Source organism: Neopsephotus bourkii, unplaced genomic scaffold (assembly GCF_033783945.1).
Source record: "Neopsephotus bourkii isolate Nb327-2 ecotype Australia unplaced genomic scaffold, CSIRO-AGI_Nbou_v1 NB_266, whole genome shotgun sequence".
NCBI lineage: Eukaryota > Metazoa > Chordata > Aves > Psittaciformes > Psittacidae > Neopsephotus > Neopsephotus bourkii.
Window position 1 is genome coordinate 145,211 of NW_026900775.1, and position 14,081 is coordinate 159,291.

The 14,081-nt window shown below is 49.6% G+C and overlaps 2 protein-coding genes across 5 annotated transcripts in view; both read left to right on the forward strand.

Annotated features, from left to right (window-relative positions):
* Positions 1–132: 132 nt before the first annotated feature.
* ATP5F1C (ATP synthase F1 subunit gamma) lies at positions 133–8,159 on the forward strand. Of its 3 annotated transcripts, XM_061346194.1 has the most exons (10): positions 133–259; positions 952–986; positions 1,922–2,053; positions 3,403–3,607; positions 3,807–3,950; positions 4,301–4,365; positions 5,000–5,155; positions 6,099–6,195; positions 7,470–7,511; positions 8,023–8,159. In XM_061346194.1, exons 1-9 carry the CDS (start codon positions 216–218, stop codon positions 7,474–7,476), a joined length of 885 nt encoding a protein of 294 aa, XP_061202178.1. In that variant the 5' UTR covers positions 133–215; the 3' UTR covers positions 7,477–7,511; positions 8,023–8,159. The 3 variants fall into 3 exon arrangements, with proteins under 3 accessions (XP_061202178.1, XP_061202179.1, XP_061202180.1); XM_061346195.1 differs by lacking the exon at positions 7,470–7,511; XM_061346196.1 differs by lacking the exons at positions 7,470–7,511; positions 8,023–8,159 and having other exon boundaries at positions 6,099–6,199.
* A 3,295-nt stretch (positions 8,160–11,454) lies between these two features.
* TAF3 (TATA-box binding protein associated factor 3) overlaps positions 11,455–14,081 on the forward strand; it is a 124,227-nt gene continuing 121,600 nt past the window's right edge. Inside the window, exon 1 of one of the 2 annotated variants that reach the window (XM_061346185.1) lies at positions 11,455–11,749. In XM_061346185.1, the coding sequence (XP_061202169.1) occupies positions 11,584–11,749 (166 nt within the window). In that variant the 5' untranslated portion in view covers positions 11,455–11,583. The remainder of the gene's footprint in view (positions 11,750–14,081) is intronic. The other variant, XM_061346186.1, reaches the window with a different exon arrangement.

A 14,081-nucleotide genomic window follows, 5' to 3' on the forward strand; every position in this document is an offset into this window, starting at 1 on the left:
AAACCGACCCAACCCCTCAGACAGCACCAGCACCGACCCCAACCCGCTACCGGCCCCGCCGGAAGTGGCGGCCCCGGAAGCACTTACTGCCCCCTCTCGGCCCCGACCCGGTACCGGCCCCCCCGGAAGTGGCGGCCCCGGAAGCACTTACCGCCCCCTCTCGGCGCGGCTGCGCGGCCGCTGACCTTCATCGGGGCTGTGGTGAAGGCGCCGCCATGTTCGCCCGCGGGGCTGCGGTCGCGCTTTACCAGCCGCAATGGTAACGGGAGGGTGTGAAGGGCTTTGCGGGGACGTGCGGTGCGTCCCGGTAGTTGTTGTAGTGATGGTAGCGGCGCCCAAGCAGCCTTGGGGGGTGAGGTGTGAGGCTTCCCGCAGCCGTGCCTTGGCCGGGGGTGGTGCGGTGCCCCTGAGGTGTCTGTGGGCTCCGAGGTGGCGGGAGGAGCGGCGGCAGTGAGGGTGAGGGCGAACGGGCTCCCCCGTGACCTGGGGACGGAGCCGTCCCCAGCCGCAGCTCTGCGGGTGGGGCGAGGGGGTGGCGGGAGATGGCAGGGAAAGGGGATGTGTAGGGAGGCAAGAAGGGTAAAAGGCCGGCGTCGGGTGTGACAGGGTGTGCAAGGAGACCCTGCTTTTGTCGGGAAGCGCTGCGTCCATCTCTGCTTCGTTTTAGTCGTTAATAGACCCAGTTCGTTTACCCCTTTGATGCCCTGTTGCCTGGCCCTCGTTTACGCTGTGCTTTCAGTTGTAATGCACGAAATGATGTAGAAGGTGAGGATAAGGATGGAAGCCATGTGTGCAATGCACGGTTTACAGTAGCTTATCACTGCTATAGATGCTTTCTAAGAAGCAGCAGCTCTAAAGGTTGCATCCCTCTGGAAGGCACCTGCCCTAGGCAGGGGTTGGTTTGCTGCAGGACCAGTGAACTATCCTAATACCTCCCTTATTTATTTTCAGGGGCCAAGTCAGGAATATGGCAACTCTGAAAGACAGTGAGTACTGGTTTTGTTTGCTTCTGAAAGGGGAAGTGTTGCAGGAAAGCCTGCAGTTAAAATACAAGTTACCTGTTGGATAAATTCATTGTGATACACCATAATGTTGATCCATGAGCATGTCTGGTATTGAGCAAACGTCATTCAGAAAAGGTATTGCTCTAAAAGGTTTTAGCAGTGGTTGAAGTGACATTTCAGCAAACAGTATAGTTTTACACAAGCAAACCTTTTTCTTTACAAAATAACCTTGTCCTGTGTGCTAAACCGGATTTTAGTCACATTTAAGAACTAATTATTTTTTTTTAATGTTTATTTGCTTGGGCTTTTAAGCAGCATTTGGAGGGAAAAATGTTTGACTGAATGGTCCTACTTTGATAATACTTCATTTAGCTATTATTCATAGGTTCTTTTACAGGGATATTGCCTTGGAATTGTGCTCGTCTGTAGAACACCTGTTTTGCTTTCTTTTTTGCATCAGTATTTGTATGAGTGTCATTTGCCACAGTCTAAGCAGAGGAAGAAGTTTATTCTGAATCTTCATACTATGGGGTCTTGCTTGTTTGTTTCCTGTCCTTGTCATCTGGGAAAAAGATGACAGTGCTCCTCAAATGATGCATTTGTGAAACAGGTATAAGTGGAAAGAAAGAGAAAAGTAAATAGATTTTATGTTGGGCTGACTATTAAATGACTGTTATGTCTGGAGGAAAAACGTATCTATTGTAAAGATGAGTTTGGGTTAGCCAGGTGACTAATCTTACTGTAAATACTGAGGTCTTTATTGAGGTTTATTTGTGCATTGTTTATTTACTTTTTCTTCTTCGAGGAACTTGGCCAGATACTTCTGAATGGAAATTGCTAGCATTTGATTGCTTGGCTGTGATCTCCTTATACCCAGTATAAGTATAGCCCGTGACCTTGAACTCTTAACCTTGTAGTTACCAGGCGTTTGAAGTCTATCAAGAACATTCAGAAAATTACAAAGTCCATGAAGATGGTTTCTGCAGCAAAATATGCAAGAGCTGAGAGGGAGCTGAAGCCTGCCAGGATCTATGGAACGGGAGCACTGGGTGAGAGAAGACTCTGATGCTATGGGAGCAGAAGAAGAAGGTTTTCATGGGGGTGATGAAAGGCCTAGACTTTTAGCCTTTCAGTAGTTTTTTCCCAAAAGGATTTGCATCTCTAGGCCACCCTGAGCATTCCTTATAAATAGTTAACAGAAAGTGATTTTTAAGAGTTCTAATGTGAAATTTACAGAATCATAGAATCAACCAGGTTGGAAAAGACCTTTAAGGTCACCCAGTCCAACCGTTCCCCAGAACTGCCAAGGCCACCACTAACCCATGGCACTGAGGCCTCGTCTCCATGGTGTGTGAACACTTGCAGGGACAGTGACTGCAGCCCTGCCCTGGGCAGCCTGTTCCAATGCCTGAGCACCCTCTGGGCCAGGAATTGTTCCTCAGCTCCATCTAAACCTGCCCTGGTGCAGCTTGAAGCCATTTCCTCTTGTCCCATCCCTTGTTCCTTGGTAGAAAATACCAGATTCCTCCTGACTCCTTCCTCCTTCCACATAATTGTGGAAAGTGATAAGGTCCCCCTGAGCCTTCTTCAGACTAAACCCCCCCAGGTCCCTCAGCCCTTCCCCATCACACTTGTGCTCCAGGCCTTGCACCAGCTCCACTGCCCTTCTCTGGCTCTGCTCTAGCACCTCGATGTCTCTGTAGTAATGAGGGGCCCAGAACTGAACACAGGATTTGAGGTGCAGCTTCACCAGTGCCCAGTACAGGGGGACAGTCACTGCCCTGTTGTTAACCATACTGCTGATGCAGGCCAGGATGCCATTGGCCTTCTTGGCTGCCTGGGCACAAGCTGCTCATGTTCAGCTCTGTCAATCAGCACCCCGAGGTTCTTCTCCACCAGGGAGCTCTGCAGCCACTCTTTTCCAAGCATTATTAACTCATCCCCAAATCATGATGATTTCTGATTATGTTTTTAAGTTTGGGTGGTTGCATGATTGGTTTTGTCACTTGTTAGAGCACCACAGCTTGGAATATCTGGCTTGCTTCTACCTATTAATGGAACTGTGTTATATCTCTGTAGCACTTGCAGCCACTGCCAGATGTTCTTATGGACTCCGGGGCTGCACATCCTTCTGATGCACTGATCTTAACACAGTGACCTTAACTAAGTCATGACATGGATTGTGTGATACCTGATCAGAAGCATGGCTAGTTTTGAACTGTCACCTCTGGTCAGGTCATGTGCGAACCTGAATGAATCTGAGGGAGATAAAATTCGTCTGGCTGAGACTTGGAGCCCCTTTAGAAATGGTTTTAAATAGAATAATTCAAAGGTGTTTTGCTGTGACGTATTTGCTTCTTGGCACCCTTTAAAACTTAACCATCTTTTTTTTTTCTAGCTCTCTATGAGAAAGCAGAAATAAAGGCACCTGAGGACAAGAAGAAGCACCTCCTTATTGGTGTGTCCTCTGACCGAGGCCTGTGTGGTGCTATCCATACATCTATTGCTAAAACCTTGAAGAATGAGATTACCAACCTCTCAAACGCAGGAAAAGAAGTTATGGTGGTTGGAGTTGGTGACAAGATCAGAGGCCTCCTTCAGAGGTAAAAAGGATGGGTCCCAAACAGCCAAAAGAACTTGGTTTGGTGGTTTTATTTGTATTTGGTGGTAGAAATGGCAAGACTTCTTAGAAAGCTGTGTGGCATTCAGAGGAGATTATATTTAATGGAAGCAAGTCTTGCTACCACATGTTGTACAGTAGAGCACCCACTTGCTTCTGAGACAGATCTGATGTTCCTGCAGGACACATGGCAATTACTTCCTGCTGACATTCAAAGAGGTGGGACGGAGACCCCCAAGCTTTGGAGATGCCTCAACCATTGCGTTGGAGCTGTTAAACTCTGGCTATGAATTTGATGAGGGCTCTGTCATCTACAATCGGTTCAGGTAAGATTAAATTGGGACTGCACTGGAAAAACGTTAGGTAGAAGGCTTCGAAGAGCACACTGGCCTGATGAAGTAATATGAAAACTGGCTGACTTGTCATGTTTATTTCTTGAGTGAGTGCTTTTTGTGTGTGAAGAGCTGTTGGTTGTTGTTTTGTGGTAGCTGGGATTGGAATTCTCTTTTTACATTACATTTACAGTCAGCATGTTATATCAGTGTTGTTTTGAGATCTCTTCATCAGGATTATCACAGAACTTCGTGGAACTGGGGGGCCAGAAGCTGCCTCTCCTGATTTGATTTTAAGCTCTCTGTTTAGGGTCAGTTGAACTGAATATGCTGTTTTTATCCAGGTCTGTCATCTCCTACAAGACCGATGAAAAACCAATCTTCTCCTTTGAAACAGTTGCTGGTTCTGGTAAGTAGTGAGCTACAAACCAGTAGTTAAGTGATAAATCACAGAGAGAGTACTCTGAACATGGGAATATGGTATTAATAATTGGTATTAATAATATGGTGTGTGTAATAGATATAGTATTAATAATACAATGCATGTAGCACAAGTTGAACAAATTGTGTTATCTTGGCAGCCCAAAGCTGACTCTACCAAGGTGCTGTGAGGTTAAAGTGAAAGGCTGTACTAATCTTGGTTTGAGATTCTTTCTCATGCAAGAATTGTGCGTATGCAGAGCTCTGTCAGTTCCAGTGTTTTCAGCACTGCAGTGACTTTGCACTAACTCAGTAAAAACGCCCCAAAATGTTTTTGCAGGGTTGCGTGGGAAAATTAAACATAACGTGTCAGTCATGTATTTGGCCTTGGTCAGGATCTGATTTTCTGAGTATTAAACTAAACTAAACAACATAAAATACTTAATAAAAAACATAATAGCAAAGAAAATATGAAAGTACACAGAATGTGTGGAGAAAATCCCTCTGGATTGCCTGAAGTAGAGAAACAGGCTGGCCTAGCAGCCTTTTGCATGGTTTTGTATTGTTTTGCTAGAAGTAGTATATCTTGGCTTTCTCTCAGTCTGCTCTTTCCTATTTTACAGAAAGCCTAAGTATCTATGATGATATTGATGCCGATGTGTTGAGAAACTACCAGGAATTTACACTAGCAAATATTCTCTACTACTCCCTGAAAGAATCCACCACCAGCGAGCAGAGTGCTAGGATGACTGCTATGGACAATGCTAGCAAGAATGCTTGTAAGTCCACTCTATGGGTCTCCCACGACTTCAGTAGTTTGGCATGAGAGTACTGACCTCCTTTTGTGTAATTCTTTGCTTCCAAAATAGTAAGAAATTAGCTGGATTCTTCTCTCAGTTCCATTTTGAATCAGTCTTTGAGCCAGCATCCCTATAGGCCCCCTTCAGATACTGGAAGGCTGCTCTGAGGTCTCCACACGGCTTCTCTTCTCAAGGCTGAACAGCGCCAATGTTCTCAGCCTGTGTCCATATGGGAGGTGCTCCAGCCCCTGATCATCCTCATGGCTTCCTCTAGACTTGCTCCAACAGCTCTGTGTCCTTCTCACAAGTATTCCTTGGAAGGTGTCTAGGCTGGGTGCAGCATGGTGTATGCTTTTGGTATTAGCGGGAGACAGCTTTTAATGTGGCATGCTGTGAGAAGAAGGGCAGTGTTGCCTGAAGGACACTCATGACCAAGCAGAGCTGGTGTGACGAGCAGTTGGGCTATGTGGAACTGTATGTGTGGCTCTCTGCTGACAGCCTTATCTTGACAAAGAGGTGATATCTTCCGTGTTTAAAAGGAAAACAAATGCAGAAATAACACTTCAGAAAGATCTGTTTCCTTTTGCCAGAGCCACAGTAACTTGAAGGAAATCCCAATGTAGTTAATTGACAGTAAAATCTAATTTAAAGGCAAATAATGCATACTTCTGTTATGTTAAAATAAGCTGTGTCATACTATGGTGTTTACTATCCATCAGGTATTCTTCAGATGTTTAACTCTGATGTTTCAAGCCAAATTACCAAGTTTCTAAATTGAGTGTTACCTATAGGAGAAAAAATGAAAAGTGCAGTAAGCCTATTCACTGCCTTCATGGATTTACAAGACTACTTCATACACCTTCTCCCTATCTGTGTTTGAATACTTACTGCATGCTTAAATCCCAATCTTGATTTTTCCTAGCTGAAATGATTGACAAACTGACCTTGACTTTCAACCGTACTCGCCAAGCCGTCATTACCAAGGAGCTTATTGAGATCATCTCTGGTGCTGCTGCTCTGTGAGTACCTGTGGAAACGTAAAACAGGAGTGGTTGCAACATCATGGAATATGTGTGTGTGTCCTGCTTCAGGCAGGGGAGCAGGGAAGGTTAGGGCATGCAGGTCGTAACACTGAAGGGAAGGCAATCCATGGCATGAGTCTTGAGTTTTGTAGCTTGTGCAGTTCTGCTAACAAATGTGAAGTTTGGCAGGCTTGGTTGGGCTAGATTAAGTTTAAAACGCTGGTAGAATAGATCTTTAGCCTCAACACACACCCTTGTTTGAACATAAAATCATAGAATTGGGTTCCAAAGGTTGGAAAGGACCTCAAGATCATCCAGTTCCAACCCCCCTGCCATGGGCAGGGGCACCTTACACTTGATCCTGTCACCCAAAAGCTCAGTTCAACCTGGCCATGAACACTGCCAGGGGTGGAGCATTTACCACTTCTTTGGGCAGCTGTGCCAGTGCCTCACCACCCTCACAGTAAAGAGCTCCTTCCTTATATCCAACCTGAATTTCCCCTATTTCAGTTTGAACCCATCGCCTCTTGTCCTGTCGCTCCCTGATGAAGAGCCCCTCTCCAACATCCTTGTAGCCCATTCAGATGCTGTAAGGCTGCTATGAGGTCTCCATGCAGCTTCTCTTCTCCAGGCTGAACAGCCCCAACTTTCTCAGCCTGTCTTCATGCAGGAGATGCTCCAGCCAGTGTTTGTTCCTCCTTTCCAGCTCTCAGTGAATTTCCCCCTCCACCTGGACTTACCCTACTTTTCCCAGGCCGCCCAGCAGAGTTGGGTGGGGGAGAACAACGTGGGTGACTGAAACTTTGCATTTTAGCTCAGTCAGCCTGTGGCAGTGTTCAGAGGCAGAGAGTTTAGGGGTGTGATTGGAAGGAGGAGGGAATTCAAGAGTCTCTTGCTACAAAATGTATATTGTTTTGTACTTTTAAGCTCAGTATTTTGCTTATTTTGCTGAGAAAAGCTTTGTGACTGTGTGTACTGCAGGTTACAAATGTGTGGGCTTGGCCCACAAGTTGTAACCACATCTGTCCAATGTGTATGACATCTTAAGAGTTAATCTGTGCTGTATCTGGATGCAAATAGATGTGTTAATGCCCTGCCTGTTTACAAAATGCCTGGAATACCTACCATGGAATACTGACCGTGCAGCAGTTAGCTCCTGTATTGTGCTCCTCACAATACATTTGTGGTCATAAATGTATCATTTTGCCTGAATTTGCATGATTTGCTTCCTAACCTGCTTGTTCTGTTTTCTCTCATAATACCATAACCAGGGATTAATCGGAAAAACAAAGCGGTTCAGCCAAATCCAAGAGGTAAAGTGGCAAAACAGATTGTGGTTTAGATCAGCACAGAAACTCCCCAAGTCAAATGAGGAAGCTGGAATTCAGCAGTGTTGTGTTGGTCAGCCAAACGTCTCTTCCCAAAGAGCTGGGAAAGCTCCTGCTGCCACTTTGAATCTGAACAAGAAGTACTGAAGCATCAGTAATCTTAAGCAATACACTTCCATGATACTAAATCAATTGACAGGATTTTCTGTGCTGGTTTTATTTCTTTCTGGTTAGTTTTCAGTTACCTTTTTAAATGTTTTTGTAGTGCCCTGACATTATGCAATGACTTAAAACTGTCTGTATATAAAAACCTGAACAGGTTTCTGAAGTTAAAATAAGCATATTCCAGATTTAAAACTTAAGGGAAAAATTGACTTGGTAAAGAATTGAGGGAAGGTGGAAAGAATATTAAAGAAGTATTCAGATTGGAGGAGATAAAAGCATTAAGTGATTGTATAAATGGAAGGAGTTTAATTTGCTTCCACTTTCCTTACAGGTGAAGAAGAGCTTTTCTGAGCATATGGTTTAACCTGTCTGTGTCTGTGGTAATGAAACTGCTCTTATTTTGTGAAGAAATGGGAAGGCCCCGGAAATATGTAAATTCTTACAATAAACCACCTACATGAGACAAAATCCTCTTGGCTGTTCGTGGAGCAAACACTCTTGGTATCCCAGGTCTGGTTTTGATGGAGTTGTGCATTGAAACTTCATTTCTAAAGGCTGTGCTCTGTGTTTTGTAATGTACCTGGCATGTAAAACATGTAAGTGGGTGTTTCTTTGGAAGAGTAGCGCTCACCCTCCTTCACCTTGTGCTTCTAAGTGTTGGTTTGTTACACACATAGTATTGTGTGCTGGAGGAGACAGGAATAACCTCTGCATCATGCAGTTGGAACACTGGTGTTTCTCTCGTGTTTCAGTACCACATTACTACCACTTCTAGATGTTCATATTCTCAAGCGAACAGATCTGATGCTATGAGTCATCTCAGTGTTTGTTTAGAATATATCTCCGCCAGAGCAGCCTCTCATTTCCCTGAATCCCACCCCAGGATGCTCGTACTGTTTCCCTCATTCACATGTGCAGATGCTGCGGGGTATCACCAAGACGTCACTTTGTTAAGCCAGCAAGTTGCCTCTAAGGAAACTCATTACCCAAGTTCAGCACTTAACTGGTTTCTGGACCAGCTGACTGAAGTCCAACTTAGTCCAGTAGCAACCTGAGGAAGGAGGTGACTTCTTCCACCTGCCTCTGTGGTACACTTCATAGAGTCACAGGCTCTTTTGAGTTGGAAGGGACCTTAAAGTTCATCCAGCCCCAACCCCCTGGGACACTTTCTACTAGTGCAGGTTGCTCCAAGTCCCATCCAGCCTGGCCTTGAACACTGCCAGGGATGGGGCCAGGGTCTCCCAACAGCTTTCTCCAGGCTGAACAAGCCCAGCTCTCTCAGCCTGTCTCCATAGCAGAGGTGTTCCAGCCATGAAGCATCTTTGTGGCCTCCTCAGACTCGCTCCAATAGGTCAATGTCCTTATGCCTGGGGTCCCAGAGATGGACACAAGACTGCAAGGAGAGTCTCGTCAGAGCAGGGTAGAGGGAAGGAATCCTCTCCCTCGATCTGCTGCTCACGCTCTGGGCATGTAGCCCAGGACATGGTTGGTTTCTGAGCTCAAATGCACACTGCTGGGTCATGGGGAGCTTTTCCTCAACCAACATCTCCAAGTCTTTCTACCCATGGATGCTCTCAATCAAGTGTCCTCCAGCCTGTAGTTGTGCTTGGAATTGCCCTATCCCATGTGCAGGACCTTGCATTTGGCCTTGTTGAACTTCATGAGGTTGCACGGTTCCAACTCTCCAGCCTGTCCAGGTCCCTCTGGATCCTGTCCTTTCCAACGTATCAACCAAGCTGCACAGCTTGGTGGTGTCAGCAAACGTGCTGAAAGTGCATTCAATCCCACTGTCCATGTCACTGATGAGCAGTGCTGGTTCCAACATGGACCCCTGAGGGGCACGACCTGTCACCAGTCTCTATCTGCACACTGAGCTCTCGACCACTATCATCTGGATATGACCACCCAACTAATTCCTCATCCACCAAAGTCCAACCATCAAACCCATGTCTTTTCAATTTAGAGAGGAGCCCCATTTCTAAGATGGGAAAGGTGATGCCAGTTCAAACCTGCCCAAAGCTTCCCTATGGGCTGAAGGGAGCGAGTAAAGAACATCCACCTGCCCTGACCAACAACAGGACTGGTCATGGCTCCAGGTCCCTTCTCTACAGGTTTCAAACTTGAGAGGTGACTGATAGAAGAGACAGGGCTGTTTACTGACTAACCAGCACACTACTAATGGTCTAAGAACTCAAAGAACTAATTTGTGAACTAATTAACTAATAGGCTGCTATTATTTACAATTCTGTCCTTCAAACCCTGATTAGTTACACAGAATTGACATTAGTGTACACACAGCCAGCGCTGAGTAACAGCCCTGCTGCTCCTCATTCTAACTCCCACACCACTCCCTAAGCATTATCCTTGTTTCTGGATCCTCCCTTTTGCCACCATAGCTTCACCTTTTCTCTGCTTGTTCTTTGTTTTTTTTTTTTTTTTTTTTTTGTTGTTGTTGTTCTTTTTTTTTTTTTGTTTTGTTTCCAAATAAACAATTCACCCATAAATGCTTTATTGCTGCTGGTTTTGCTATACTTGTAGCCCCAACACAAGAGGGACCTGGAGCTGATGGAGTGAGTCCAGAGCAGGCCTCAGAGATGCTATGAGGGCTGGAGCAGCTCTGCTCTGGAGCCAGGCTGAGAGAGCTGGGCTGGGGCAGCCTGGAGAAGAGAAGGCTCCTGAAGGGGAGACCTGAGAGCAGCTCCAGTGCCTAAAGGGGCTGCAGGGAACCTGGAGAGGGGCTTGGGACAAGGGATGTAGGGACAGGCCAAGGGGAATGGCTTGAACCTGCCCGAGGGGAGACTGAGCTGAGCTCTTAGGCAGAAGCTCTTCCCTGTGAGGGTGCTGAGGCGCTGGCACAGGGTGCCCAGAGAAGCTGTGGCTGCCCCATCCCTGGCAGTGCTCAAGGCCAGGTTGGACACAGGGGCTTGGAGCAAGCTGCTCCAGTGGAAGGGGTCCCTGCCCGTGGCAGGGGTTGGAACTGGATGAGCTTTAAGGTCCCTTCCAACCCAAACCAGGCTGGGCTTCAGATTCCAGTTCCTCACAGCATAGGCTTAATCCTTAACTTCCAGCTCGCACGGCTGGTTGCTCCACAACAAACTCGAGGCAGCATTTGCCGTACATGACATATATGGAACACACGTGGTGAGGCCATATAGTGACGCGGGGGGGACCCAAAAAGCCCCAAAACACCATCTCCAAACTGAAAAGCGACCAAATGTCAGCATTAGCAGAAGAGTCATTAAAGGGCTTCACCTAAAAGACTCAATGTTGAGGCCTCAGCAGGGAGGAGTTGGTGTCCGTGGGCTCGCACTGCCTGAGGGTGTGTTAGATGCCGCAGTTCAGTGAACCCCGGCGCTGCTGAGGGCTGACATCTGCCTCCTCCATCCTCCTGAAAGGGAAAGGGGAGCAGCACACTCAGACCGCGCTGTAACAACCCTTGCAGCCGGTACTTCCCTGCTCTGCCCACACGCGGCACCGCCGTGTGTTCAAATGATGCGCCGGCGGCAGCGCCTCACGGGGCCGCGGGGAAGCCCAGCCCAGGGCCGCAGCCTCCAGCGCCCCGGAAGCCCTCCCGCCGCCAGCTTCGCCTCACGGCGCTGCTGCCAGAAAACACCCGATTTCGGTCTTTTTTCGAAGCGGGCCGGTTCATGGACGGGGCCGGTTCTTCACCACCGCCACCACCAGCACCAGCACCACCACGGCCCCGCTCGATGCGCTCGGCGCTCCCCTCCCCGCTCGATGCGCTCGGCGCTGGAGCGGCGCGGCCTGTGGCGGGCGGCGGGGAGGTGCAACGGCGCCAAGATGGCGGCGGCGGCGGGCAGTGCGTGAGGCACCCGCGGCCCTCCCGGCCCAGGGCGGGCGGCGGGCCCGGGGCGCGCTGAGCCGAGCCGGCATGTGCGAGACCTACTCGTGGTGGCTGCTGCGGGTGTCGGTGGCGCAGATCTGCCAGGCGCTGGGGTGGGATTCGGTGCAAGTTTCGGCCTGCGACCTCCTCACCGACGTGCTGCAGCGGTACCTGCAGGGGCTGGGCCGGGGCTGCCACCGCTACTGCGAGCTCTGTGAGTGAGGGGCCGGGGTGTGGGGAGAGCGGTTGTGGCGCTGGGGGTGGAGGCGGTCATGGGGAGCCGGTTGTGGGTGTCTGTGCCTGAGAGGGCTCTGGGGGAAGCGAGCTCTGTAAGTGCCCTCCGTAAGGCCCTTCTGTGAGGGGGGGCAGGCTTTGGGGTTTCACTGGGGAGGGCAGCTGTGAGGTGTAGGACAGTGCGTTGTAGGAGGGGATGTACATGGAGGTGTGGGCTTTGGGCAGCGCAGGGGACTGGGGGCCAGTGTTACGTTATGTGGAGGCTGGCTGTGGGGCAGCTCTGTAGAGAGAATGAGGGGAAGTGGTCTGAGCTGGAGATGTGGGCATGGGGAGTGGGAGAACCCAAGCCGGGGGGCATGTAGAGAGGTGGGATGTGGGGCAGTGCATGTGAGGTGTAGATGGGGGAGATGAGGTTGTGAGCCAGTGCAGGGGGCCTTGGGAAGGTGGGCTGTGGGACGGTGAAGGGGAATTGGGCTGTCGGGCAGTGTGGAGGACAGAGGATGGGAAGGGGCGGCATGGGGCAGTGCTGGTGCGTGGGGGCCCTGCTGTGAGGGACAGGTGAGCTGTGGGTCTGGGGAGATGGGGCTGCTGCTTCCCTTTCGCTGTCTGTAGCCTACGGGGTACCAGGGTGCATGTGTACAGGAGGGGGAGATGGGGCTCTTGGCCCTGTTGGTGGGGCTGCAGTGTTCTGAGTATGGGAGCGGGGTGTACTATATGGGGAGAAGGGGGAGCCAGCCCCTTTGAATGCATGGGGGGATGTGCTGCTGTGTTGTCCTGGCTGGCTTCTGGGTGATGGTCTGTGCCCTGGGGGCAATGCTGGGGCGGCTGTGGGGATGGAAGTACAGGATTAACAGTGTTGGTACAACGGTAAGTGCCGAGGCTGTAGGGCGCAAGGGTTGGGCTGGGTGTACAGGGTGACAGGGTGGGGAGGCGTTAACCTCATGGCTGGGGCTGTTCTGTGTGTGTCTGGGGTGCGTGTAAGGAGTGAAGAGATGGAGCTGCAGTGCATGGGGTCTGAGAGGTGCACTTGGGGAAGGGGAATCACCTGCGTGGGGAGAGATGTGGCTGGAAATGCTATTGCTGGAGTGCTCTTGGTTAGGTATATATATCCATATATACACATATATGTGTAGGGGGGTGGTCTGTGGGGCTGGAGGTACCTGTGTGTAAGGGGAGGTGTGGGGCTTTAGTGCTGGGGTGGGGATGCGCATGTACTGCGCTCTGTGGGGTCAGGGATGTATGTGCAGAGGGTTGACGTGGGGCTGTGGTGCCTGATGTCAGGTATACATGTGTATGGGGTGGGCAGGGATTGATGTGTACCAGGTCAGTATGGGATCTCTGTGAGGCTGGGGATTGTGTGTATAGGGGGAAGTGCTAGTACCATGGGGCTGGGAACATGGAATCATAGAATAGTTAGGGCTGGAAACGACCTTAAGATCATAAACGTGCATAAAGGGGACGTGGGTCTGCAGCGTGTGAAGGCAGGGATGCTCTAGAGCTGTAATTCACAGGATGTGGGAGGGTGATGGAGCTGCATGTGGGAGGTGTGGAGTATGTGAATGCAGAACAGGAAGGATGTGGGATCGTTTTAGTGGACAAGGCATGAGGTGAAAGTGTCCTTGTGTGGATGCAGTGGAAGAGGTTTGGCTGGATGCGCTGTGCAGAAGGAGCTGGGAGTGATGCTCAGGGCCTCACTGGGTTTGGGATGAAGCTGAGCTGGGGTGGGAGCATGGAAGGGGGAGAAGAGAGGTCTGGGAGTCACTGTGAGAATGGCTGGCTGGGTCACAGAGGAGTATGGAGTGTGTAGGAGTATGGAGTGTGCGTGCGTGTGTATGGATGGCAAAGGGGCAGAAGTGTCACTGCTGGGCCTGGCAGTATGACAGAGGATGAAGTTGTGTGCCTGTTGGGGTTGCCTGCATCCCTGCAGTGGAGGTGCTGAGGGGGCTGGATGACCTGCTGGTACCTGCAGATATGGGGTGCAGGAAGATGGGGTGTACAGTTTCTGGCTGGGTCGGGGAATAGGATGGTGGTAGGGGTCTGCTGGGTGTGGGGATGTCAGGAAGGGGTTGCTGCTGTCATTTCGGGTCAGGGAAGGTGGGGGAAGTGGCAGTAGGGGGGAAGAGAGGGTCTGTCAGGGTCATTGCTAGGTCTGGATACAGTGGGGTGAGGGAGCAAGGCTCAAGCTGTCAGTGTGGCTGGGGGATCGTTGGTCTGTTTGTGGAGCCTTTGCTGCTCTGCGTATGGAACAGGGAGCGTGTAAGATGGGGAGGACATCAACGATGTGTGTGCAGTTCTGGTGTCCTCAACAGAAG

What these genes read in the sequence shown, in the direction of transcription:
- ATP5F1C (XM_061346194.1), top strand. Translation starts at nt 216, where the DNA reads ATGTTCGCCCGCGGGGCTGCGGTCGCGCTTTACCAGCCGCAATG. An exon ending in TATGGCAACTCTGAAAGACA is followed by an intron (nt 987 to 1,921) that starts GTGAGTACTGGT and finishes TTAACCTTGTAG; the next exon opens with TTACCAGGCGTTTGAAGTCT. An exon ending in TGAAACAGTTGCTGGTTCTG is followed by an intron (nt 4,366 to 4,999) that starts GTAAGTAGTGAG and finishes CCTATTTTACAG; the next exon opens with AAAGCCTAAGTATCTATGAT.